Here is a 27,818-nt window from a genome sequence, read left to right as displayed (position 1 = left end):
CATTCTCTGTCCCTACCTCCTAGGACAGTGCCTAGCCCATAGTAGGGGCTTGATAAATGTTTGTTGATAAATCAAATTATTTCCATATTCATAAATGAAGAGGAAAATTGAGGATATAAATTTAAAAATGAAAGCTGAAAGTACTGGAAAGAATTATATTGGCTGAACTTTGGATGGAGAGACCTTTACTATAAGAGAAAATGACACCAAAAGAAGACACAAGAAAAAAGTTCTTCATACGAATGTTGAATGTACGGTACAAGACTGAGAAAGTGCTGTGTGTCCAACAATAGATAGTTAAGTGTTGGCCTATCCTGATAATGGTGTAATGTACCACTATAAAAATAACACTGTATTTAAGTCTTTATTATTGGAAAGGTGGCCATGGTATGCTAAGTGACAAACATAGATGTGTTTATTTACATGTATGCGTTTCTATGGGAAAAGGCCTGGCTATAATCCAAATGGTAACTGCAGTAGTTTTCTCTGGCTATTAAGATTTGGATCATTTATTTTTTTTATGTTTTTTTTTAATTTTAATAGTCATTATATATTGAATTAATCAAATCTATTAGAAACCAAGGGAGAGGAAACAGAGATTGAAATGTGTCTCTTGACTAGATTAGGTAGGTATCTTAGGAGGATATTTGGAATCATCTGCTTTATTGCATCATGACAGCATTTGATTATGTGGCAACTTGGTTCTTTCATGACCGAAAAAGTAAATTTCTTTCAACATGAAGACCAAATTATGTATTTCTTCTAGAATCACTCTAAAAGATTGTATTTTGAAGTGGTGATTTCTTTTATTATGGTTGATATTTGATTTATATGTACATTCATTCTTCTTAACCAGTCTTTGTTTTGTTTAGTGTCTCTGAATTAAAGCAGCAAAGAGCTGTTTTAAAATATGAATTTATTATGGGGAATGAAAGTTAGTGAATGTGCCTCTTAATGAAAGCTTTGGTTTAGCCAATTTAAAATGTTTATAAGTAAAGATTATAATCAAGGAGAGATTGTTTTAGTTCATCCATCAAGAAGCTTTCAGCTGCCAACAGGAAGGATCCTTGTTTCTGGAGAAATGTTGTCCCTTCTGCTTTGGGTTTACCTCTGATGGTTTATTGATTTGGAGAAACAGTTGGTTGTGGGCAGTCAAGTCAGATGGATGCCTCTGAGCCCGTCAGCCTTTTCTTATGAGCCACTGCATTGACAACCTAGTTCTAAGGTGAAAAAGGACAAGATCAGAAAAAAGAGAGCTCAAAGTTCCTCTGTAGTCAAACCTCCACTTAGTCCCCAGTGATCTATTCTCTTTCCTACAGTTTTGCCTTTTCCAGAATATCATGTATATCCAATCATATAATAAATGGCCTATTAAATCTGCTTTCCTTCACTTAGCATAATGCATTCATTATGGAGATTCGTAGATGTTACTGCATTCATTAGTAGAGTAGTTCCTTTGTGTTACTGAGCCGTCAGTATACCATTGTGTGGATGTACCGTAGTTTGTTTATCCACTCTGTAGAAGAAGAGTAGTTTAATTTCCTGTAGTCTTTGTGATTTTGAATGGAACTGCTATAAGCATTCTGCCCACGGGGTTTTGTGTGAATACAGGTCTTTATTTCACTGGCGCATAAACACATAGGAGAGGAACTGAGCAGTGTGTAGGTGTTCTAGTCATTCCACATCCGTGTCAGCACTTGGCATTGTCAGGGCTTTTGGTTTATTTTAGCCATTCTCACAGGTGTGTTGTAGTGTCTGCACTTGCATTTCTCTAATGACTGATGATGGTGAGCATCTTTCCATGTATTTGCAATCACGTGTTTTCTTTGATGAAGTGGCCATGACATGGACTCTTGAAGCACCTGGGTCAGCTTTCTTGTAGGCCGTTCCACAGTGTGCATCTGATTGTTTCTTTATGATGGGTTTTTTTCTTTTCCTTCCCTCCTCCTCCCCCACCTTTCTTTTTAAAACTGATTCCTCTGTCTCTGTCTCTATATTATATTGGAAGTTATGTCTAGAGGCTTGATTAGAGTGTTTAGACAACTTTGGCAAGAACATTTTATGAGTGATGTATATATGAGGAATTTTTTAAATAAATTGAATTGGAGCGGATTCAAAGCCATACCTTGAAGATGCCACTCAGTGCATTGCAGCAGCTTCCCCGGGACGAGAACAGCTGGAGCGACGTCCTTGACTGTGCGAGAGGGATCAGTGGGGTCCCACCCACGTGGACAGGTTGGACCTCACTACAGAGGGAAAGGTGGAGGGTAGGAGTCCTGGCAGGTGGTCGGTGTGAGTAACGGTGGGAGCTCACAGCTGCTCGCCTCTGAAGGCTTCTGTTCTCTCCATGGACTAGCAGGCGAGGTCAGTGCTGCAAGTGAGCAAGCAGAGAGAGCTGTTGGGTGTTCGCAGGGAGAGGAGGAGGCGGATGGTCAAACAGGAGAATGGGACACTGAATTGCACCAGGGAAAAATAGCAGATGGTAGGCTCCAAGGCCTCTCTTGGGGGCATGAATTTAAAGTGAGGTCCGTCGAAATTGTATGTTTCTCTCCATTTGTTGTGGGTGTCTTGCTAATAATTAGAGCAAATTTAATTAATTGTGGGCCTTTGTTTTGGGAGATTTTATCAGAATGGGGGAGTAGTCATGGGAATGTATCAAATACAGACATTTTATTAGTAAAACTGGTTACAGTATAGAATTTAAACACCCCTGATGTATACCCTGAACATCCCCTTCTGTAGAGGGACATGATGAGGCTTCAGATCAACATTAGAAAATCTAGGCTTGCAAGGCATATTCTGTTTCTTCAGCATAGAATTTTGAAGTTTTGAAACTTGGTACCTCCAAAATGTGAGACACCTTATGATAAGTAATGAAAAAATAAGTGTTTTATTTATACTTGATTTCTTAAAATTTCTCTTGTAATTGGATGCAGTCTTACTGTTAGTTAAACCTGGGATTGAATGTTTGATGTTACTTTAAATAGGTTTCCAACTGGGGGAAAGTGTTTTCTGCATATTTTCTGGGCCGTCACAGCAGTGTTATGTAAGGGAGGAAATCATTATAGCATCCTTCTAAAAATACTTTCCGGGAAAATATTCCGCAATCAGAATATGTCTGTTTAAAGACACAACATTAAAAACTCTGCAGTCTTGATTTAAAATGTACAATTTAAAATTAATAGATTTACTTTTTTAGAGCAGTTTTAGTATTACAGAAAAATTATATTGAAAGTACAGAAGTATGATATACCCATCCCCCCTAGAGTCCCCTGTTATGGGCACATTGCATCAGAGTGGCTCATGTGTTATGGTGGATAAACCAATGTTGATCCATTATTCATTAAGGCCCACAGTTGACACGACAGTTCTTTCTGTGTTGTACTTTCTGTGGCCTTTGACAAATGCATTAATGCCACATACCCACCTCTACAGTGTCATGCTAAACAGTTTCACCGTCCTGCCAAGTCGCCTGTGTTTGCCCGGGGGTCGCCCTGCCCTTCCCTCCCCCGAAGCCCCCGGCCACCCTGATCTTTTTACTCTCTCTACAGTTTTGCTTTTTCCAGAATGTCAGTTATCAGTTAGTTGGAATTATATATTGATAGCATGTGGCCTTTTCAGACTAGTCCTTTCACTTAGTTGTATGCATCTAAGGTTCCATTGTCTTCTCATGACCTGATAGCTCATTTCTTCCCATCACTGAATGATATTTCATTGTATAGATATAGTATGCCTTATTTATTCAGTCATCTACTGAGGGACATGTTGGTTGCCTCCAATTTGTAGCAATTATGAATGAAGCTGGTATAAATGACACTTTAATTATTAAATACAATTATTGTTGACTTTTAAGTTAAGCAGCACGTCCATTGACTGATTAGCCATAGTGGTCCCAGGATGTTTCCAGGTGGCACTGGACCAGCCTCTGGGCTGGTTCAGAGTTACTTCCATCATGCGGGTCCTACTCAGAATCTGGCAGCTCGGCCACGCTCCAGCAGTGTCACCTGCTTGCCCACCCTCACCCACCCCCTGCTCTGAGGTTGTTCCTTGTAAGCCCTTCTTCTGTGCGGCCCACAGGCAGATACTGCCATGGGCCCCCAGACCTGTGCTCCATCGCCAGCAGCCTCCGCTTGCCCTTGGCCTTCCACAGAAGACCCTGCCCGTGGAAACCGTGTCCCGCTCCCTGAGCGCCACCAGGTCTGCTACCTCCCAAGCGGGGTGATGCTCTTGTCTGTTACACTCCCTTGACTAGGGAAGTGCATGGGGTGGGGCTGGGATCTGAACGCAGGCCTAGGCCTTTCCGCTCAACAGCACTGACCCCAGAAGGCGAATGCTCACATCCAGGAGAGGACAGAAGATGGCAGCGGGAGAGCGGGAGAGGTGGCGGGACTGGAAATGTGTCAGGGAAGGAAAAGGAGAAGAGCCACACTCTGGGACATGAAGTGTCAGCTGGCGGTTGCTCTTGGAGCCTCTAATGGCCTTTGGGCTCAGGTTTACCCACCTTGCACTAAACGGTGCTTTCACTCTACTCATGTGTATACGAGGTGTTTGTGGAAATAGTCCAGCCATTCTTAATAGAACAGGAACAGTTTGCAAGACATCCATGTAACCTGGAAGCCAAGGAGAGTAGCCTGGAATGCGCATGTGTGAACAATGATGACTTCATTATACTAGTCAGGGGGGTGGTAGACGCTGGTGAGTGAGCATGTGTGCTGTGTGGCTATTGCATTCAAAATGACTGAGTGAGTAGAGCAATGGATCTGCATCAAATTTTGCATTAAGTTTGAACATCCCTCTCTGGAAACTATTTGGATGATTCAGAAGGCTTTCGGAGATGATGAAATGAGTGCAGGGCAAATAAAAGTGTGGCACAAATGCTTCAAAGGTGGTCAAGAGTCTGTTGAAAATGATCCCTATTCTGGAAGGCCTGCAACAAGCAGAACACCCGAGAATGCTGAACAGGTGCGGCTGCAATCAGCAAAGATCGGTGACTGACAGTGCGAGAACTAGAAGCTGATCTGGGGGTTCCGAAAACTACTGTGTCCGAGATTTTGATACAGGATGTTGGCCTAAAGTGTGTCATGGCAAAATTCGTTCCATGGTTTCTACTATCAGAGCAGAAGGAGCATCATTCTGCAGTTGCTAATGACTTGATTTAACCGCTACCAAAGAACCAGACTTGGCACCCTGTGACTTCTCGCTTTTCCCAAAACTAAAATCACCTTTGAAAGGGAAGAGCTTTCATACCATTAATGAGAGTCAGGAAAATACGACAGGGCAGCTGATGGCGATTCCAACAAAGGATTCTGCAGTGTTTTAAACAGTAGAAGAGATGCTGGGAGAACTGTGTGATGTCCCAAGGTGCCTACTTTGAAGGGGACTAAAACATTATTGTTTTCTGTACAATGTTTCTTGTATCTTGTATCTTCTTCAATAAGTGTCTCTATTTTTCATAGTACATGGCTGGATACCTTCTGGACAGACCTCGTGTGTGTTCTGCCCAATTCTGTGCAGCTCAGCAGGCTCAGTGGCCTGTCCTACCCTTGTGGAAACGTGGGTCAGAAGCTCACGGCAGACAAGAAATTGGCTGGCGTTTTATGGGAGATTTAATTCTCTACGTTTCTTATTGACTGCATCTTCATCTGGTGTCGAGACTTCATAATTCATAAAAGATATCACTTAGAAATAGTTTCAGAAAACTTTATTGTTACAGTAAGTAAAAGGAAGATGTGGAGGAATATTGTGGAGCAAATCAAATTACTTCAGCTTAAATCTGAAAACTTTCCAGAGCTGTATTGTCTCGCGCTAAGAGCATCCTTCCAACAAGGGGGAAACAGGTGTCACGGCATCTTTGTTAAACTTCTCCTTAGAACAGACTTTTCTGAAGTGTGTCTGTCTTAGGCCTTTAAGAAGAGTTGCCCGCTGGGCGCTGTACAGATCTTGGTGCACAACAGCCTCTATTGTAAGGTGTCCCTCGACAGGGATAACATTTGTAACAAGCCTCTGGCATTTTAATATTTTTATTTTTATAAGTAACAAAGGTCATAGCTAGCACAGTCAGTGTGTTGTCGCCTCCCCTTTTATAGGTAGTAGCGGGGAACAAAATGAGACTTCCTGACCCTTCTTCCAGCATCACTTCACCCCCTGCCTTTGTTGCCAGGAGCGCAGTGTTCGTCCGTGAAAGGAAGGCAGAGAAACGTGAGCGATTATGCCAAGGTCACACAGAACCTCCCGCGGGACTGGGAATGGGAGGGCCTCCTGTCTCCATCATCGGAGCACCAGCCGCTTCGGCCCTGGCGACGCCACTGTGGCGTTTTCCCCGTAGCGCCACGCGCCGCCCTGGCGGCTTCTCGGGGCGCGTCAGTTCATTGGATTACCACCTGGTGCCGATCTCCTCCCGGCAGCTGATCTTGTTTTAGAATGGAATTTGTGGTTTAGAGATGGAAGACAAAAAGCACGTTAGAAACGAGGAGCCTGTAGGAAACGTACATTTATTCTGAAGGGAAGCATGAGCACATGTTTGCAGTCGGCTCTACCTGCCAGGCTAAGTGAGCCCTGACATGTGCTTAGCAGTCCGCTAAGCGGTCGTTGGTGTCAAGTTCAATTCTATAGGAGTCTTTTTTATTTTTAATTAGTTTTTCCTCTCTGAATTTATTTTAAGGCACGATCAAAGCTGTACTCTTCATTAGATACAGCATTATCTAATTTAGTTTTTGGCAACTGTTAGCCTAGCTCCTATTAAACTCTCTCCACAAATTGAGATGATGATTGTACCAAGCCACGTCAGGACTGTGGGACGGTGACACACTGCGGGGCGCAGAGCGACGCTCCGGTGTAGCCGTCTCTGGAGCAAGATTGCCAAGTAACAAATCCCGGAAAGCTTCAAGCATGAAAAATACATGCCTATCAACTGTGTTTTGTTCCTAAGAACACTGCTCTTGCCTTCCCCTGACAACCGACGCCGCCTCAAGTACACAGGACCACAGTGATCCCACGCTCCTTAGTTCATGGCAGAGGCGCCCTTGCTTGGCTGTTCCTGTGTTGGGTCCCACTTCCGTGGTCCTCCTCCTGCATGGGCACCCATGCCGGTATGTTTTGTGCATGTCCTTCCCTTGCACCCTTTGTTTAAATTCTGTTGTTTTGTGTGTTTTTCTTTTATGTGCATGGATGTGGGCTCTTGCTCTCCATCTAATTATTTTCCACTCAGTGTCCTATTTATGATATCCGTGTTGCTGTAGAGAAATGTGGTTCAGTGCTTCCCATAGATTTCCACCGCGACTGTACCGCGCCTGACTTGCCCATTCTCCTAGTGATGGACACCCGTTCCGCCCCCAACTCCCGGCTTCTAAAGCCATTGCTACGCAGGCACGCCCAGCCCGGTGTGTGCCCCCTGTGGATGGGCACAACGGCTCACCGTGAAGCACAAGCCAGAAAATGCCCAGCTTTAGCAGATGTGAAGCATCCAGAAGGTAAAAATTAGTGGCAGCAGTGTAATGGAGAACTTTGGGGACTTTAAAGTATACACATTTTGTGTAAAAGACGATATTCCAAAGTGCAGTTGCAATTACTGTTAATTATAAACTGCTCTTTCTGGAGATGCTATTTTTGTTGCGCCCTTTTCCTTTTCTCCTGGTGACTCTGCAGGTGCTGGTGACAGTCGCTCCTTGCTGAGGGAGCCGGCCCAAGGTATCCGAGGAGTGGGCAAAAGTAGCACATCAGCTTCTATTTAAAGAAATTAATTATTTCATCGTGTGGCAGGTACTTAAGTGTGTTTCAGATGTTATTTTCTTCGCTTTTCTTAGTCTCTGCGCACCAGAAGTTAGCGGGAACTCTTTGTTCCCGCCGCACTTTGACCTGGCTCTTGGGTGGCCTGCCTGGAGTGTCACTTCGCAGAGTGAACCCTGCCTCGAGCGCTGCCGGATATTATCATTTCATGTTTATGTGTTTTCTTCACCTTTGTGCCCGAGACCTAGAGTCAGAGTCTGGGGCCAAAAAAGAAAAAGAGGTTTGGAACCAGCGTTTGGTTGTTTTGTTACTACGTTTGGAAGTTGTGCAAGCCCCGCCTACTCGGAGACTCTGAAGGGAGGATTAGCGTGTAGCCCCCAAGCAGGTGAGGGGCCTCAGTGGGTAAAGGGGGAGAAGAATATGCAGCCAGTCGATCAGTTCAGTGCAGGCGTTCTAAGAGGGATCCACAATGCCCAGGAACATGGCCCTCTGCCCCGCTGACGAGTCAGTTTCCAGTCTGTGGCCTGCCTCACCCCCAGGTTACTCACCCCTGTTCCCTGAGGACTTAGGGGCCTGGCTGAGCATCACTCTGCAGACCCTGTCTAATGCACTCCCTGCCACAGCATCCTTGGCCTCTGTCCTCCGCTCATCTGTCCTCCCCGAGCTCCGCCCTCACCTCCGCAGTCATAGCCTGACCTTGTCCCTGCCCGATGGCCACGTGACTGACCTCCCTTGGCATCCCTCATCACTGACCGCAGGCGGCCCTCTAGGCTGCTCGCAGCCATGCCCCCTTCCTGGCCTGTTCCCTTTCCGGCTCTCCTGGTGACATTTCATGCCTTCTCCCCTCAGTCCTCTTCTGGAACCCCCCTGCCTCCGCCACTCCGCTGGCGGCCTGCCTTCCCCCTTCACTGAGAAGCTAGAGGGTCAGGCCACAGCTCCCATCAGCGGTCCCGCGTGCGTCTCTGCCCGTGTCATTGACTTCCTCTCCTGTCACCATGGGGGCACGTCCCGGTCATGAGCTGGAACCTCGTTCTCCCACGTGTCTCAGGCACACGCCCAGCAGTCCTCCTGCCCTCGCCTGCGTCACGGTCCCCTGCGGGGCCATTCCCGTGGGCTCATGAACATGCCGTTATTTCGCCATCGTGGCCTCGCATCTCCCTCCAGCTTCCATCTTCCTTTAAACAAAAGTTGTAAAAACTTGTCCTTGCTCGTGGGCTCCAGTTACTCTTGAGCCATCACTCCACCAAAACACCACTTCTCACGCTTCACGCCACGGCGTTTCTCGGGCCTCCTCTTAATCGACTCCCCTGATCCGGAAACACATTTTGTGCTTGACTTCCAGGACGCTACCCTACCTACATTGCCAGCTTTTCTCCTGCCTTTCTGACTGCTCTTTAGTGTTTCTCCCTCCCTCCCTCTCTCCTACCATCTCTCCTTCCCCCTGGCCTTTCAGCTTCTCTTCCTTTTGTGTGAGGCTGGGTGTGTGTGTTGCTGTGTTTCTGATCCACTCACCACCTCCAACTCACCGCCCGCCGCCCCTCCACCCCCCCCCCCCCCCCCGCATCAGACCGCCTCAGGCTTTGCTTGGGATCCTTGGGATCCTCATTCGCCCCTCGGGTGATCTCATCTCATCTCAGCCGTAAATAGCACTGACATGCTTTTGCATCTCAAACTTTTATTTATAGTTATACAAATACAACTTCCTGTTAGACTCCTCTGTTGGGTGTTACATGTCTCAATGCTAATATTTCCAAAGATAAGCTCTATTTTTATTGATACACAACATTACATTAGTTTTGGGTGTAAACATCATGATTCACTATTTGTATGTATTGCAAAATGATCACCACAGTGAGTCTAATTAACATCCATTACCATGGCTACAGAATTTTTGTGTATGAGAACTTTTATGATCTACTCTCTTAGCAACTTTCAAAAAGGCAATCCAGTATTATTAAGTATCGTTACCTTACACACCCATGACTTACTTGGTTTATAACTGGAAGTTTGTACCTTTGATTCCCTTCACCCATTCCCCGCCCCCCAAAGATAAGCTCTTGCTGCCCCCAAACCTCCTTTCTGCAGACTTTGCCATCTCAGCAGTGGCTTCATCCTTCCAGTGGCGTAGGCACAAGCCACCGCCATCTCTGGTGTCAGCCATGGCATGATCTGGTCTCCCCCGCATCTTCCCTCTCCCCCTTGGGTCTCGTCTCAGCACAGCCCTGGAGCGATTCTGTTACCAGCCTTAACCTGGGCCTGTCGCTCCTGCACCCGGAAACCTCCAGCTGGCTTCCTTCTCCTTCAGAGTAAGGCCGGTGTCCTCACAATGGCTTACAAGGCCCCGCAGCATCTGGCCCCACGTCTGTCTTCCTTTTCATCTTCATGTTCATCTCCTTACTCTGCCTTCATCTTCGGCTCTCCCCGCGTTCATTCCACTTGGACACTCTGGCCCGGCTCTGTGTTCCGTGAGCAGCCAGTCAGGCTCCTGCCTCCGAACTTTGATATTAGCTTTTCCCTGGACCTAAAATGCTTCCCCCAGAAGGCAGCGTGCCCAGCTCTTTAGTTCCTTCGGGTCTTTGCTTACTGAAACTCGCCTTCTGGGCACGGCCTCTCCTGGCTACATCTTAGTCCTCCTGCAACTTCCCTTCCTTTGCTTCATGAGTGGTACTCGTCATTCCTTGACATAATGGACATATTATTTATATAAAGTTTAATTTTCTCTCCCCTCCTTGAAGGGAAGCTCCAACTGAGCTTCCATTCGGTTTAGCTTCTGCAGCAACTGGAACAGTGCCTAATACGCCATGGTACCCAGTGAGCATTTTTGATGGATGAATGCATGTTAGCAGTCGCCCTAAGCAGGATGCACTGTGATGTTGGCATAGGATAGACTCACAGGCCAATAGCATAGAACTGAGAGTCCAGAAATAAACCCAGCTTAGGGTTTTCAAGACATATGGTGCCGAGGCAATTCAATGTGCGGGGGAATCATGGTCCCTTCAACAAACGGTGCTGGGACAAGTGGAGAGCCACATGTAAAAGAATGAAGCTGGACTCCTGTCTAATACTGTATAAAAAGTAACTCAAAATGGATCAGAGACCTAAATGTAACAGCTAAAACTATAAAACTCTTAAAAGAAACATAGGTATAAATCTTCATGACCTTGAATTAGGCAATAGTTTTTCAGGACACCAAAAGTACAAACAACAAAAGAAAAAATAGATAATCTGGACATCATGAAAGTTTATAACATTTATGAAGTACAAAATTTGTTCTTCTTAGGACACCGTCAAGAAAGGGAAAACACGCAGAAGGAAGAAAGTTTTTGCAAATCATATCTATCTGATACGGGACTTACATCTAGAACATATCAAGATCTCAATAATAAAAAGACAAATATGTATTTTATATTGTTTTTTATGCAATGCTACTTTATTTTGTTGCTGAAATTGTTCCAGTGTTGGCCACTGGGGATGCTTTTAGTTGGCTCCTGTGTCCCTTTGTCATACCCCTGCTCTTACTTGGGCATGTGTGTTTTCTTTCTCAGCAGTTACTCATTATACTTATTTTAAATTCCCTGTCTGACAGTTTTGGAGTTGTCCAAAATGCGCTGTGTCCGAGCCTGGTTCGGATGGTTCCGCTGGCCTCTTCATCTGTGCCAGGCGTGTTCTCTTGCCTTCCACGTGGCATGTAACTCGTGGCGGGAAGCCCGATGTGCTCTGCCAGGCAGTCGCCCTGCGGTTAACAGGTCTGAGCTGTGAGGGTTTGTTACCCTGGCCAGGATGTGGGCTGCGTGCGCTGTCTGTTTTGACTGGGGATACCTGAGAGACCAGAGGCTTCAAGGCCCTCTAGTGTCTCCTCGTTCCTGTTGCCCTATCTGCGCAGGGCTCCCCGATGTTCTCCTCAGAGAGCCTGTGTCTAGCCCTCCCGTGCTCGGAACCCGCCGTCTTACACTGGGGCGCGGCTGGTGTGCGACGGGGTGGTGGGCCGGGTGCATTCTGTAATCTCCTCGTTCAATCTTGGCTGTTCGCTGGCACTGCGATTTAGGACCATGGCCCCAGTCAGTGTTCCTTGGGTGGTGTAGCTTCCCTGCGCCCGCCGCCCTCACCCCTGCCCCCCGGCCATTGCTTTTCCTGCCCCCGCTGCAGGTTTCCCAGTCTGTTTCCTTGAAGCCCATTGCCTGGGGATTGTGTTTGGTTTTGCTTTCCCCCGGTGAGCCGGGCAGGCTGGGGGCCCAAGCCGGGAGGAGTCTGCTTACTCCCGCGGGCGCCAGGCCACGGTCTTTTCCCGGAGAGTGAGCCTTTCTTGTGGAGAAGGCTCTGAATGGCATTTCGTGGTGCCTACCCGTCTCCCCCGGCGGTGAGACCCGAGCGGGGCGGGTCCTTGTGTCCTATCAGGAGATCCTGGCAGGGCGCCTGCAGGGAAAGCCTGTGAGCGGGCACGCCCCTTAACACTGCAGCCCTTAGTGGCTGTCGCCCATGCTAGTCACACTCAGCCACCGGCAATCATCAGAATGACCATTTAAGGGTTCCTGCCCTTTTATACTCCCAGCAGCTTCTGTTCCAGCTAAGTAGACCGTGGTCACTGTATCTCTCTGGATGTGCCCTCCCGTCTCTCCAGAATGTGGGGTGGTGACTTGCCCTCAGTTCTCCAGCAGGTCCAGGAAATGCAGTTGACTTTCAGTTTGTCAGGCCTTTCTTGTTGTACTGGCAGGAGTGACAATTTCTGAGCTCTTGACGAGTGGAGGCTGAAATCAGAAGAGCTCCTAAGTCTTTTTTGAGGAGATTTCACTTGGTTTTTATAAATTTGTCAGTTACAGAAATAGTAAATTGAAGCATATGTTTAGTAGTAAAAATGCTAAATCCTGCTCCAGGGAAGCATGAAGCAGAATGATTCAGTAACTAAGCAGACTAATCATTTGCTCAGTAATTAGTAACAGCGGCAGCGAGAGGTCCGAGGTGGAGCAGGCAGACCCTCAGCACCTCCCACCAGCCTCCCGCCCTCCGGGCTTCTCCTCTCTGCAGACCAAGGCCGTTCGTCCCTGTCCCCCAGGTAATCGGCCGGGGCCACTGGTGTGGTTCGCTGCTGGCGCTATAAAGCCCCTCTTTCCCAGAAGAGGCTCTCAGTTTGGAAGCATGTTTGGGGTGGGCACGTGTGCTCAGCAGCGCTTCTGAAACTGCAGGTAGCAACATGTGGCCTTCGGCAGGACATTTGTATATGCAGATGACCAGTGTTAATGGGATTAAAAAAGACACACAACCCTGGCTAGTGTTATCCAGTGGAGTGAATGCCAGCCTGGGAACCAAAGGGTCGCTGGTTCAATTCCCAGTCAGGGCACATGCCTGGGTTGTGGGCCAGGCTCCCAGTAGGAGGCGCGCGAGGAGCAACCACACATTGCTGTTTCTCTCCCTCCTTCTCCCTCCCTTCCCCCCCTAAAAATAAATAAATAAAATCTTTTAAAAAATACATACAAAGATCAAAAGGAAAAGGGAGTGCTTTCTCTTTTCATTATAAACAGATACCATCTGATTCTTAGAAGGCTTCTTTGAAGGACACTAATAGCCTTTGCATAATTTCTTTCTTCAGAAGAATACCTAACTAGTTAATGACTACCACCAAGGTCTAGAGGCCCAGACTGAGTTCAGTGAGATCAATTTAACAAAATAGTAAGGTAGTGATTTTAGAAATGAGCCTTTTTCTGTCTCGACTACTCACCATGTAGCAGGAGTGGCAGAGGGCATGTCCCACGAGACCAGCAAGGCTCGGGTGGCTCACTGGCTTGCACTGTGTCCTGCAGGAGGTGTCTGCACAGAGGGCCACCTCATCCCTAAGCTTATGCTCGCCCACCCCCACCAATTGCTCAGAGACCACCACCCAGAACTTCGCTCTTGGCTCTGAGGCATAGTCCCTGAAGGTCTGTTTCTGGCCCCCTGAAGGGAAGACTGGGATGGAAAGGCTCTCAGGTTCCCTCCGCGCTACTATCGCTGCGTTTCTGATGATGGCCGCAGGCCTCACTGTCCGTCAGGCTGTCCTCATGGGGCAGTTCTTAGTCTCTATTTCCTTCCCCCAGACCCGCTGAGCTTTGCAATGACCGTGCAGCACAGCAGGAGGAAAGGAGGACAGTGGCCGGGGGAAGAGGAGAAAGAAGCGTGGCCGGGCAGACAGGACAGAAGTGGCGTCCCCTGGCGGGGGCGCGCTCCAGAGGCCGGCCAGGGTCCCGTGGGGACCTCGGCGAACGGCGCTGGCCCAGAGCGGGAAGGCGGAACCCAGGAGACGAGGCAGGGCTATTGTCCCACAGTGTCAAAGAAATGCCAGGTACCTTTATTTCACAGATAGGACTCAAGGAAGTGGTATTGAATAAGACTAGTTGCCAACTCACTTATTTCTGTGCTGAACAAACTCTTCCCCTGGCCATATCATGTAAATTAGCAGGAAAAGGAAACAAAACAAAAACTAGAAAAAAAACCCAAAGACTTAAAGGGAAGGAGACAAAGTCCTTGAACAGAGAGCCATCCTGGGGTCTCCGTCTTGTGCCACGTGGAGGCCATGAACCAGGAAGGTAATGCAGCTGTCACCATGGTGGTGGGGGAGGAAGTCTCCCCTCAGTACCTGCCGCCTGAAGCCCTCTCTGCTGCTTTCCAAGCGTCAGAGATTCTTCCATGTCTGCTCTCCCTGAATATCTCTGAGTGGAAAGGATGCTTCGGGAGGCCAGGAGATAAGGGACAGCGCAGCGGGCCCCGGACTGCACCCGGAAAACAGTGACTCCGTTTCCTACGAGACTTCGCCACCGGGAGTCTCCTCTGTCCCGCCCTCCTCCCCCTCTGTCGCTGGCCAGGCAAGCACGCGGCAGGCGACCTCAGGTGGCTGACTGTGTCCTCCTGGCGTTGTGGTGGAGCCACCAGCCTCCCGTGGCCCCTGGAGCGCACCATGGCTGGCCTTTGTGGCGAATGGCTTAGTGGTCACGTACGTGCGTCCCTCTGGTGGGATTTAATCTCTCACTTCATGACCCAGTTACAGCGAACCAAGCAAGTAGGCGGTGAAAGGAAACCACAGTCTCCGCATAGCCAGCCCTTTGCTGCCAGGCCTTGGGGGACATTGCCGGGCACTCGGTTACGTGTTGCTTGATTTTTCTCCTTGTCAAGTGATCAAAATAATTGTTGAAAAAACAAACCAAACTCCAAACAAAACATAACCCTCCTTCAGATGACACTTCCTTTCATGGCCGTCAGGCCTGGCCCAGAAACTGCTTTGTGCATGAAAGTGGCCCTGAACAGGAGAATGAGCTTTACATGTGTGAATCGCTTGCATGCTGGAGAAGGGGTGTTCTTTGGAGACGCGGGGATCCAAAGCCTTGAAAGCCAGCTTTTCTCGCCCCAGTGACACATGACAACCCCCCCACAAGCGTCTCTCCCCTATTGAGGAGCCTCTTCCATTAACAAGTCCCTACAATGGAGATTATATTTTTGAAAGGAAGAATGGATAAGACTTTCAGTTTCATTAATTTATTTGTTTGCAGCCCTTTAAATTATTTCCTTCTATTGATTTGGTCTAATTGGCATTTCTTTTTGCGCTATTGTTCTATTAAGTAGTGAGATGAGGGAAAGGAGGTAAAAAACTTTTTGTGTTTTTATACTAATCAATTACTCTCTTGTTGCTCATTGTTTTAACGGAGCCTCCTAAGATTATCCCATTGCTCTGTTTAAGATTTCAGCTTTCTATTAACCTGTCAGGGCCAACTTCTCATTCGCTTGACTATCTTGGGAAGTGAAATAGCCCATGTGGACGTACCAGTGGTCCAGGCTGTTTACAACACCGGCGACCCCCTTCGGTGCCCTCTGTGCACCCTCAGTGCTCCAGGTGCAGACCTTAGTCAGGAACACAATGCCCTCATGTGGCAGGCGCTGTCCCGCCCCAATGGCGTCTCTCAGGGTCCGTCAGTGACCCACCAGGTGTGGGGATCAGAAGACACGGTGCCAGAAGCCCCCTTTGAGACTTCAGAGAAGATTCCTAGTCACTGTGCCAGCTTGGAGGAAGGGCTACCACAGGCAAAATCCAGAGGTCTTTCTTACTTGTTTCAGTGAAGCTCTTCTTGGCTTAGTGCCGGCCTGGGGTCCTGCAGCTCCTGAGCTGGTTTCTAGAGTTCTCAGAAACGCTCTTTGGACCGAACATTGCTGCTATTGTAAGTTGATGTCCCTGTGAAGAAACGAGGTGTGGGCCTCTTATTCTGCCATCGTGCTGACGTCACCGTGGCCTCAGGTCTTTAGTAGGAGTCTGCCACGACCTTGGGCTCAGCTTCTCCCTGGGGCCCAGCAGCCCTACGCAAGGCGCCCTCCCAGAAGACCACACACTTCCTTTAAAGGACAAGCCTCTGGCTTGAGTGCGAGAGGAGAACGTGCAGTTACTCTCTTACAAGGCAGCCTGAGGAAGGCTCCCTGTGGCCCCAGCTTCCTGGAGGCAGCGCCCTGATGCATTCACTTGGGCGTGACTCCCTGGCCCACCCTCCTGCTTTTGTGGGATTGAACACGAGGCTGGCCCTGCTCTGGGCTCCTTTGGGAGGTCCGCCCTGTGTGTCGGGGAGACTGGAGCTGCACGTTCTGCTCCATCAGAAGTTCTGGCAAATTTTCTTGTTTTCCAGTCTCATTTCTTTAGAATATATACTCCTGTCATTTCAGGGGACCTTGGGGAGCTGGAAGAAGTGTATGTGTGCTACCGTCTTAAAATGAAAATTTCCGAGCTTTTTTTCCCCTTCAGAGCCTAATTCCGTAATTTTTAGAAATCTTGGCTCCCTTAACCATGGCTTATTAACTGGTATTTGGCGTGTGACTTGCCTGGCAATCAGCAGAGAACGCTTTCCTGGAGGAGTCTCTTGTATTCCGTGGTGGCTGGCTCCGAGTGGAGAGAGGTGCAATGGCAGACACACCACCGTAGAAATCAGATGAGCTTTTCAGAATTTCAAGAACTCAGCTCTAATTTGCATTTTCTATTTTGGAAGAGAGGGTTGGGGACACACGGCTATAAACACAGCTGCTACTGTCGATCATCTCATGAGTTTTCTAACCTTTGTAAGATGAGATGGTTCTGCTCACTCTCTGTGCACCTGGCACGAGACTCCCAGGAGTCGGCCGGCCCTGCGGTGACCACAGGTGAGGGGTGCGCTGCTGGCAGAGTGGGCGGTGCTTTACCTCCGACACCAGGAAACTGCTGTGCCTGTTCTCCCCGGGCTCTCACCGAGGCATCCTGTAGTCGCTGCTTGAAGCGTATTGTTATGAGGAGCCAACTCCTTTGTATTTATCAGCTTTCAAAGTCTGTCCCTCACACCCCCCCCCCCCCCACCAGTGTTTTCGTTTCTCCTTCACCTTGGTTAGGATAGAGTTGTGTGCGTTTTACTTTAAAAGAAGATTGTTGGCAAAAAATTACAGTCCTGGCCCAGAAATTGTCTTCTCTTTTCATAAACAGGCTATGAAAAGCCCACCCAACTATTCATTCTGAGTGTGTTGTTCTTTTAAATCTGTGCAGATTCCTGTTTCATCTTAGGTTTTCTTGTATTTACGAAAACAAGTAAAAATAGCTAAAATGCTTTTTATAATTCCTTTTCTCAGTTCAGTTAGCATAAAGTGGTTTCTAGCCTTGAAACAGATTTGCTGTATGTATAAACAAGGTTTTCTTAGAATGAGCCTTTTGAAACTGGGTAGATGTCTGCATTGTCCTTGCCTGGCCATTGAGACAATGTTGCTCTTTGCTGCGCATCTTTCCCCCGCTTCCTTTGCGCGTCTTTACCCCGCTTCCTTGAGGCGGGGGCCCTACTGCCAAAGCTGCTGTGGCGCCTACCCCACGCCGGTCCCAAGCACTCAGGGTCACCGGGGGTGGGGGCAGGACGGAGAGAAAGCATTGACTGGCGCCAGCTAATCGATTAATTAACAAGGTACCTGTGAGCGCAGATGCTCCCTGACCTGACCCTCTCAGGGGTGTTTTCACTTTTTAAAAATGATATGTTTACACCAAGAAAACCTGTCAAGTTGGCGTAACTTCTGGATGTGCAGCCAGGTGGCGGGGTTGGCGCAGGTCACCGTGACAGGAGGTTCAGGGAGGTAAGGGTGTGGCGGCAGAAGGCCGCCGTCTGAGCGGTGTGGCCCTTTATAAATGCTCTCTATGTATTTGCAGCACGAATGAATAGATGGTGCTCGCCAGACTCCCTGAGTCATGAGTTGTCTGGTTTCAGTCGGTCTCCTGGGCCTTTGCACGGGCGTGGCCAGGTGGGCGGGGTCGGAGCCCGACAGGGCACGTGGGACTCGCTCGTTAAGTGAGGAATTCCTGTGTTCTTTCTCACATAAGCGGTTTTTCCTCATGTAAAAGCAATGCACATCTGCCAAAGACAAAAGATAGAGGTCACCTGTAGTGCCACCATCCAAAGGAAACCAGGGCGAAGAGCTGACGCATGTTATGAGCACCTTCCTTGCAAGGGGAGACCCCAGCGGGGTCTTTTTCTCATTGATTCCCACCGAGACTCTGAGGAGGAGGAAGTGGGCACACATGTGGTAGGGGAGAGGGAAAGAGGCCGCGACTGTGCCACGGAGGGGCCCTGGTAGCTGGAGGGCACGTGGCTTCCGAAAAATAGGGAAGATCTCTTTTCATGCATGAAGTTGTTTATTCCTTGCCTGATCTTTCCAATGCAGCAGCTGGGTGAAATCATAGCTCGGCATTCTAATGGAATGAAATAATGGCACGGCACTGCTTTTTCTGAATGACTCACTTATTCTTTGTAGGCTGTATTCTGGCCCCTGTTAATAATGCAGTTCAGTTAGTTCAGAGTTATAACATACAATGTCACCTGACCCAGGCTCTGTGGTCTCCTCGTGTTCCTGTGACAGACGCCTCATCAGTGTCTTCCAGTGACTTTGGTCATGGAAGTTGTGTTTCCGTGAAGGCTGCGCATCCCTGGCCTCTCCAGGTTGCTTGTTGATACCAGGCAACGCCTGGTCTGCCCTGAGGTTCTGCCGATTTTCAAGTCTTTGGATTGAATTATTGCTTGTTCTGGTGTGATGTTGACTTCCTATTTCAAGCGTCTCCCAGGAAACATCCATATGTTATTGATCCCCATCTTCCTTTTAAAAATATCACAGTAAAAACTTCATTCATTTTTTTTCAGCTATCTTTGTTGTTGCTGTTACTAATTCAATGCAACATTTCTTAGAGGCTGTTCCACCTCCTTCACTGGTATTTCCTGTGCCTTTTAATTTCTTACCTTTAAAATCCTCTCACAGCATTTAATATTTAATAATTCATGCTATCACCAAAGAGGCAACTTTAGTGTCTTGATCATTCAGATTTCTATGGGTGTTAATCCTGGGTCACAAAATAATGCCAGACTTGGAGACCTATCAGTAAGTTGAGGTTGTGCATCTATGAATGGGCTTACCAATGGAAACATCCTGCTGGCTTATTTCTGTTCTGCAAAGAAAGAAGCATAACTATAAATCTCCTAGCCTGATGGTATAGAGAACCTCTTTATGATGTTGAGGTGGAAAGGAGGTAAAACAGCCAAGTCGTAAGCTTCCCATGCCGTAACGGGTACCCTCTGCGTATTGTAAAGGATGCATCTCCGTGAAGCTACATCAGACACTGTTGAGGGTGCAGAGGATTCAAGGCACCTCATGTTTAAGATGTATGTTTCTTGTAACTCAACCTGAAGCCTAGCACAAGGGAGGATATAGTTGGGCAAAGAATGAGTTGACTCTGCAATGTTGTATGGTAAGATGCTTTGGTTATTAAGATACAAATAGTGGGGGGAAAATCACTTTGTAGAAGACTTTCCAGAATAATCTTTTTCTTTTTTCTATAAAACATTGAGGGTAGCCTATACTGTCAATCTAAGGGAATAACTAACTTTAAAATAATAAGCAAAGTAAGTCAGTAATTACTGAAAGGGCTGCAGTGGGGTGGCTTAAATATAATTCATGGGCCTGGTGGATCTTTGATACATTACAGGCCAGCAATTAGAAATTGCCCCAGATTACTGAGAAGGATTGCAGATTGCTTAGCTACTACTTTGTTTCCTTGCACATATGGTCTAACGTGGCATGTCAACATGTACTCTTTCTTGTTTTCAGCATGCACTCCTGGCTTTTAAGTTTATCCTTGCGTTTGCCATTCCTGATAAACCACGACACATCCAGATGAAACTGGCCAGATTGGAATTTGAGTCTTTGGAGGCACTGAAGCAGCAGGTAAGGGCAACTGTCCTGAGAATAACTGTATTTCTTTAGCAAATGCCAGGAGACAGAACTGAGAGGACTCACTCTCAGCATGTCCTTCTGCCTGGACCTTACAGTTCAGATGACTACAAAAGTCCCCAGCTTAGGGTGGCGTAACAAAACCAGTGTCCAAATGATATGAGCAACAAAGAGGTTTAATGAACTAAATAAACTAAGCAAAACAAAGATATTCAAGCAATGTTCAATAAAGAATAGAGCTGGCATTCAGCAAAAAGAACAGAGATTTCCAAGAGTCACCCTGGGGCCTCGCCCCGCAGTTTCTAAATCTGCCTCCTACAGAAACGTTGAGCAAGAAGAAGTGAGTAAACAGAATCCTGAGTATCTGGCAGAGTGAGAGAGAACAAGAAAGTGTGGGCAGAAACAGCAAAAAATGCCAAGAAGCAGAAACCTCTTCCCAGTGACTTCCACATTCTACTAGAGACCAAAAAAAATAAAAGAGAGAATAAAAATATCATGCTGGAATTCACCAGTGCTCCCTCGTGTTGGGGGTCTGAATAATTCCTCAACGTCCCCAGTGACATTTTCAGACTCACTGGGCACATCCTTCACACACTCTTCTTCCCCCTCCTTCCTCCTTTTTTTTTTTTTTTTTTTTAACAAGCAATCATATGCTTTTTTTTTTAAAAGAAAAGAACCTAAACAGCAGATCAAATCTTTAGAATAAAGTTATTTTCACATAATATATATTTTACACATAAAGTTGAGGCCATGAATCAAGTGGGAAAACCAAGATGCCATACGAGGCACGTGGAATTTGCTTATAAATTCCTCAGTAAACCTCAAGGTCAGAGGGAGACCAAGGCCAGGGCAGGCCTGCAGGCTGTGAACTTGGCACCCCCTTCAGTATTGTAAACTAGTTGTTCAGCTCTCATTTAAACAAGAGGCTGAGGCCCCGTGGGTGAGGGGCAGAGAAGCCGGTGAACCGGAGGGGCGGGCAGAGCACAGCCCCCACCACACAGCGACGCTCCTTCGACTTCGCAAGGAGCGTGTGGGCACAGGCCATCGGAAGGTCCCCCAAGCGCCGATCCTCAACTTACGCGTGTCCTCCTTCCTAAGACGTAACTGCCTGAGGGGCCCACGTGCCCCGGCTCCCCCGGCCGCCCGCGCCACCTCTCCTTTCGCAGTTGTCCTCCCCGCACTGTGCAGAAAGGGCGCACCTCTCAGCATCTGGAACCCTACCGTGTGCCGTGTCCCCGGGGTGAAAACCCTCCGGGCGACAGAGCGCCTTTCAACACAGAGGTGGCAGGGGCTAAGCTGCACCCCACCAAGGCGCCCCAGTCTCCCGCCCACCAAAACCGAATCGTCCCCTTAGGAGATGCATGTCTACAATGTATCCAGAAACTTAGGTCACGTAATTGTTTATCAAAGCGTATACCATATTCATAAAATGTTAAAATCATTAATGCATCAATAATAATTATAATGACCTGTCAGTCCAGAAGAAAATTTTACATTTTTGCAACTATTTAATTTTTTGATGAATATTTTAGATGTTGACCTAATGTTGTGTGGGAGGGCACACAGCACCCCAAAATTTTAAGAGGCATGAAGCAAAAATATTTTAAATTGTTAAGCATTGTCTTTGGCGGAGCTTTCCCCATTGACTGCGCTCTCAGTGAGGTTTTATAGTTTGGGGCAGCAGCTTCCGTCTGGCGCGAGCTCACCTGAGCTCCGGGTCGCGGCCAGGCGGGCTTTGTGCCGGTGAAGCCTTCCTCCCGCTCAGGGTTTCACGCCATCACATATTTGTCTGAAAGAGACTTCATTGATGTTGGATATTACTTACATGTCTCAGGCCACGGAACACACTCACCTAAAAGCCCTGCTGCATTTGCCTTTGGAAGACTCACGGACGTTGGTGTTCATTGTGAATTTGGCCTCTCTAGTCATCTCAGCTCCTCGATTTCCCTGTCTTCAGATACTCCCCACCTGACAGTGAAGTAAAGCCCTAATTTAATGGCAAAATTTATTTACACTCATCTCCATTGAGAAATGGAACACTAACCAAAATTCTATCCCCTATTAACTTAAAAAGAAGAAAAAAAATCCAAAAGATGTTAAGTCTCCCTGAGCTATAAGTCTTCTGAGTCATAGACGTGGTTCTCTGATCCAACACCACCTTCTAAGAAAAACGTGACTTTGGTGCCAGCTTTGCTGTTAGAGTTCTGGAGGGACAGACATGTCCAAAAGGGTTTGACTCGGTACGTTTGTCAAATGCCTTCAGACAGGGCGTTCCTAGCTTGCACTCCAGGTGACTAAAGCAGTACGTGCATGGCTCAGAAGTCCCCAGCCTTTCAGTGGGCAGGAGTCAGGGTTTCTTAGGACCTGGACTGCAGACAGGGAAAAGTGGTCCTCCCTCTGCTACTGTCTTGATAAAATTACAAGCTGAGAGCACAAGGCCCGGGGTGAAGCTGCGCGGAGATCTGTTGCAGCGGCCCCGCCTCTCGCTCCGTGCTGGCCCAGGGCTGGGTTGCATGGTCGGCACTGCTGAGTGGGCCCAAGCCTGTGCCGCTGTCAGTTGGAGGCAGAGGTTTGACCTCACCTTTCCCGCCGTCCTGGGGCCCCAAAGTCCAGACGGTTCTAGGTATGAAAGGTCACCTGCCTGTGCTTTTCAGAAACTCAAATTAACTAGCGTGTCTTCCGTTTATTTGCTGAACTATTGACATTTCTAGGATATAGAATTTTCCTTATTTCTCTTTAATCTGACATTTAACTCTCTGCTTTGTAAATAAGTGGAGCCTCGACTCACTGAGCTGCTCCCACGTGGCGAAGGCAGGGCGGGCTTCCGCCCTGTCCTAGCAGCCGGTGCCTCAGGTCGCAAACGGAATTATTGAAAACATACTTAAGAATAAATCTTACTAATGCCTGGCCTCTCCCCAGACTCACTATGAAGTGACCAGAAATTGATAGTAAACTTGTCCATAGAAATTATTACATAGGATTAGTTCTTATGTTTAATTTATATTTGAATTGCTACTTTTCAACTCAGTTCCCACTTTATGGACAAAACAATTGAGAAATTGTAAGTCATCAGAGTTCTTCAGTTGGGCTGCATACCTTGAATGTAGAACTTTGAAAAATACACGTGCCTAGACCCCACACCCTGAAGTTGTTGTTATTTTATTATTAGAGAGAGAGAAAAAACATGGATGTGTTTTTCTACTCATTGATGCAGTTACTGGTTGACTCTAGTATGTGCCCTGACTGGGGATTGAACCCGCAACTTGGCGTAGGAGGATGGTGCTTGAACCAACCGAGATACCCAGCCAGGGCTACCCTGAAGTTTCTTATTCCCTAGATCTGGGGAGGGGGGAGTCACCTACATTTATAAAACCCTTCTTATCGCTCCATGCCCCCCACCGCAAACCCCCAGCAAAGATAGATCCCAGGCGTGGTCAGGTGAGTGCTGGGAAGAAGTGAGTTCTGGGCCGAGTTCAGCCGCTGTAGACGAGCCAGGTGGCCTCTGTGCACCTCAGTTTTGTTTTATAAAATAGAGGCTGGGCCCCGCGGTCCGTGGGAAGGCTCAGGCTTCCACGTCAACACCCAGCACCTCTGTGATCCTAGCGTAGGAGCCTGGGCCCGCGTGGAGAAGCGCCTGCTTGGTGGGTTCATTACTCCTCTCGGCTTGCGACGGCTGGGGCCGTGGTGAGTGTGGGAATGAACGGGGGCAGGTCCTGGAAACTGTTCTCTTGTCGTGTCAGACAGGAAACTGGGGTTTTTTAACATGTGAGCAAATCAGATGTACCCAAGGTGAGAGGCCGCTGGGGAAGGTAAAACTGTTTGCTTTGCAAAGGGCATCTTTTGATGATTGGGCTTCAGTTGGTGAGACCTTTACAAAGAATTCTAGACAGTAAATATCATTGTAGTGATGCCTTCTTATTTATTTTCAAATTGATTTATTCAACTCTCAGTAGTTTTAAGATCCAGTTAAAAGTAGAAAGGAGTCGCTCGACGGGGTGGCCTGGAGCACAGGGACAGGACATCCTCGACAGCCTGGCTTCGGCCACCGCTCGAACCGGCCTCTGGGCAGCCAGCCCTTCCAGTGCCACCACGCCCGCGGAAGCCAGAGCACTGGGTCCAGATGGAGCCTTCGAGAAAAGTAGCAGCTTAGGAGATCAGTTGAAGGAACAGGATAAGGACTTTAAGATGGGGCCCTTGAGAAGGCAGGCCAGTGGCCTGCTGGATTATGAAGTGTCTTTGTTTGCTGGGGACACATGTACTCAAACCAGTTACAACAGTTCCCGAGAGCCTCTGGCCTTTTCTTCCCCTGCATTTGTTCTCTCAAGTTACAGTAGATAAATGAGCATCTCTAAGGGAAAGGTCCAGGTTTTACCCACATAGTGAGGGTACGAAGTATTTGACTGTTGATTATGTAATCACACGTTGATCTGTCAGCACGTCCTTCAGAATGAAACGCTGCGTCCAGATAAAGAACTGGCTTCTAGGAAAGCAGAGGGCAGGCGGGGCCGGAGCCTCAGACCCTGGGGAGGGGGCGGCCCGCTTCCCAGGACCCAAGTCTGGTCCCAGCTCAGGAAACCCCAGGCAAAGGTAGAGCAAAGTCCAAAGTATGTCAGGATTCAGGTGGCCTTCTGAGCCGATCTGTCACTTTTCCTGTGTCAGGTGGTTTGTCTCACAGCCCTGGGCAGCTTCAGGGTGAGTGACTTGACCTGTGTCACACATGTTTCCCCAACACCAAAATGGATCCGAGGAAAATGCTGCCAACCATGTAAGGTCAAGTGTGGCTGGAGGGAGACAGTGTGACTAAGAGTGGGAAGCAGGGCAGTGGGGAGGTGGTGGCGGTGGTCATGGCGGTGGCGGTGGCGGCGGCGGTGGTGGTGGTGATGGTGGACCCCTCATGCTTGAGTGCCCTGCATCACTGGGCAAACCAGAAAGGAATTATGGGATAAAAATGGTACCATTTTTTGGTAAAACCGACGACGAGCCACAACTCCACCTTTGTGGCCACCCCACCTGCTTCCCTGACCTGACCCCAGCTGGGCAGTAACAGTAACAGGAGTGCCGGCTGCATGGGCAGCCCGTGAGCCCCGCTCTGGCCTGAGCCTCCTGCTGGAGCCGTGGCTCCTCAGATGAGGCCCTGGGGCAGGGCCTGCTCGCCATTTGCACGTAACTTACTCCAGTTTATGGAGGTTAACTTCGTTCAAAGGTGATCCATGCTGTAGCAAATCCTGGCTCCTGGCGCCTCTGCAGCCCCTGCTACTCTGGGACTCGGCTATTGCTCCACAGGCCCCACCCATGCCCGGGGTGGGGGGGACGCGTCTTCCCTTTGCGTGGGACCTGGGGACCTGGGGCCCGTTTATGTGCTTTCACCTCACTGCACCTGGCCAGGTGATGTCTTCCGCCTGTGTCCCCGCACCCTGCACAGGGCCGGGTGCCCAGCAGACTACGAATAAATCTCCACTTAATCAAACTGAATTTGTTGACATGTACCTAGTTGAAAAGCTAATATTTTAAGTAAATGACAAATGATGTCCTTGGACAAAAAAAAAGAGAGATCTTAAAATAGGTATTCTGGCAACTGGTCATACGCCTGCCTGGGACTGCCAGGGAAGAGAACACATTCTAAGGAATTGGATGTGAGCACTTGGAAGGACCTCCTACCAGGCCTTGGGACAATCCTTTCTTTACCGTGAATCCTTTCAATCCTTCCCCAGCCTTCTCCGTTCTCACTAGAGAAAACATTCTTCAAAATGCACAGAGGCATCTAGACATTAAAATAAGATGCTTCACTAGAGCTCTAGGAAGCTTTTGATTATTTTTGTCTTCACTGGTAAATTTCTATATAATTGCTACTTATTCCCCTGGTTTTCTAAGAAAAATTGAAAGTGTGTGTATCTTAATTACTTTCCCAGATGTAAGAAACATGGCCAAATCAGAACCAGATTTATTTTTATTTGTTGAACTTACTGAATAGGCCATGAAACAGAATAAAATTGAGCATTTTCCTAATCGCCGCGTGAACAGACCAGAACAGCGTAGGCAGAGAGGCGGGAAGCGCAGACCCGCTCGCTGTGGAAGGCCCTGGGCTGACTGAGCTGCCGGAGAGACTCCAGCACCTTCAGCCCTGGTCACGTGTGCCGTTAAAGTGTGTCTGTGTTTGTGAAGGAAAAATTCACCCCATAATGAATTCTAGAGATTTCAGGATGCTTAACACTATATACTTAAAAAGAAAAAAGATATATTTTGGTAAGATATTAAAAGTTCTAAGAGAGCCAATCTCAAATTTTGTTCTTGATAATAATTCCATTGCCTTGAAATTAATAATTTCATTGTATGTAGGGCCAACAGGTATGAGAGAGGAGGTCTTTCTTTCCAGATAAATCCTGGGGCAGTTATATATGCATCTATTTACTTTTTGTTTTTACCTAATGTTCTAGGATATAAAAGACTACATTGTTGGCTTCATCAAGGTCAAAGGCATTTGTCTGTGACCACCAGACTAGAAGCTTCCTAGGGACAGGATTACTCCAGACACAGGATTTATATTTGTTGAATGAATGAGTCTAATCAAGTGTACATCGTTAAGGTCAAACCCCATTCTTTTGTGCCTTTTTCTGTTACTAAATGCTAGTCCTTTGACTTTGATATTATCCTCTGCATGTTATATTTGGGATTCAGGAAATCATTTTGGAGTACTTACTATGTCAGGAAACCACAGGTTTTATTTTTAACTTTTGTATTTAATTACTGGTAAGTTGCTGAAATAGAAAATCTTTTATTTAATATAATAAATGGCTTTACTTTCCATTGATTTCCAATGCTTCAGAGCCTCAGATGTGATTGAGTATTATGTCATGCAGTAAATGTAAACCTAAGAGATTGGGAAGAAAATATAGTGATCGATAGGCTAAGAAATTCAGGCTTTAAATCCCTGAGAACAGGACATTCAGTGATTTGCCTGTCTCCTAAGAACGGAATGCAGAAAACAAGATGCATTTGGATTTAAGAACTTTTTGAAATACTGCCTAATTAAAGGAAAATAATCACTTTGCATTAATAATGGCTCTAAGAACACAAATAATTATAAATCAATTCAGTAAATTATACTGAATTGATACCTAGGTCAAAATTGAAATACAGATATTAAAATTCAGCAACAAATATTAATTAAATACATTCTGGGATCAAAGCAAAAAACATAGCTCACCAAAAATGCTCTGCATTAGAGTTGAAAAAACTCTTGATCTGTTCCAAATTCTGATTTCAGTGATCAAGGAAAGGCTATTAACCATGGCTGTCTGCTTCCACGCTGGTCCCCAGGGTCCCTGCCCCCTAACACTGACACCTCTGTGGAGGGCCACCCCGCCACCTATCTCCGTCGGTCCGTGACCAGCAGAACACCGCAGAAGTGCTGGGATGTCTCCCCCAGGCCAGGTTGGAAACGGCACGAGGGCTCCTGCCTTCTCCCCGGCTCAGAGCACTTGCTCTTGGGGAGTTTGCTGCCGTATTGGGAGGACACTTGGTGTTGGAGGAGGTCGTCAGGGGAACCTGGCCTCTGAGCTGGGCCCAGGAAGCAGGAGCTCGTTGCCCATCCCCCATCCTCGCTCTTCCTACTGTGTTGCCCAGCTCTGCGTAAACTTTTAGATCGTTGTGTAGCCTCCTGAGACTAGCCTCCTATGGAAGTTCCCCCATTGATTAAAACTACCACCTACCAATCTAGAACAATCGGCCTTTTTCTTCAATCTCACTCTGCTCTTTGTGTATGGGCACAGTTTCACATGTCACCCAGGGAACCCCTGAGGTTGCGAACTAACTCGCAAGCAGCCAGTGGAGAGGCCCACGTGACTGGGGTATGACCTACTGCCAAC

At 47.6% G+C, this 27,818-nt stretch overlaps 1 protein-coding gene across 2 annotated transcripts in view; it reads left to right on the top strand.

Annotated features, from left to right (window-relative positions):
- ANO10 (anoctamin 10) overlaps positions 1–27,818 on the top strand; it is a 121,448-nt gene that overhangs the window by 69,772 nt on the left and 23,858 nt on the right. For both annotated transcript variants that reach the window (XM_054594803.1, XM_054594802.1), the window contains exon 12: positions 19,831–19,947. In XM_054594803.1, coding sequence (XP_054450778.1) covers positions 19,831–19,947 — 117 coding nt within the window. The remainder of the gene's footprint in view (positions 1–19,830; positions 19,948–27,818) is intronic.

This window comes from Pteronotus mesoamericanus, unplaced genomic scaffold, assembly GCF_021234165.1.
Source record: "Pteronotus mesoamericanus isolate MK-2021 breed Mesoamerican mustached bat unplaced genomic scaffold, CSHL_Meso_final scaffold_533, whole genome shotgun sequence".
In the NCBI taxonomy this organism is placed as follows: Eukaryota; Metazoa; Chordata; class Mammalia; order Chiroptera; family Mormoopidae; genus Pteronotus; species Pteronotus mesoamericanus.
Note: the sequence above shows the minus strand (reverse complement) of the source record. Positions and strands in the feature narration are given on the sequence as shown.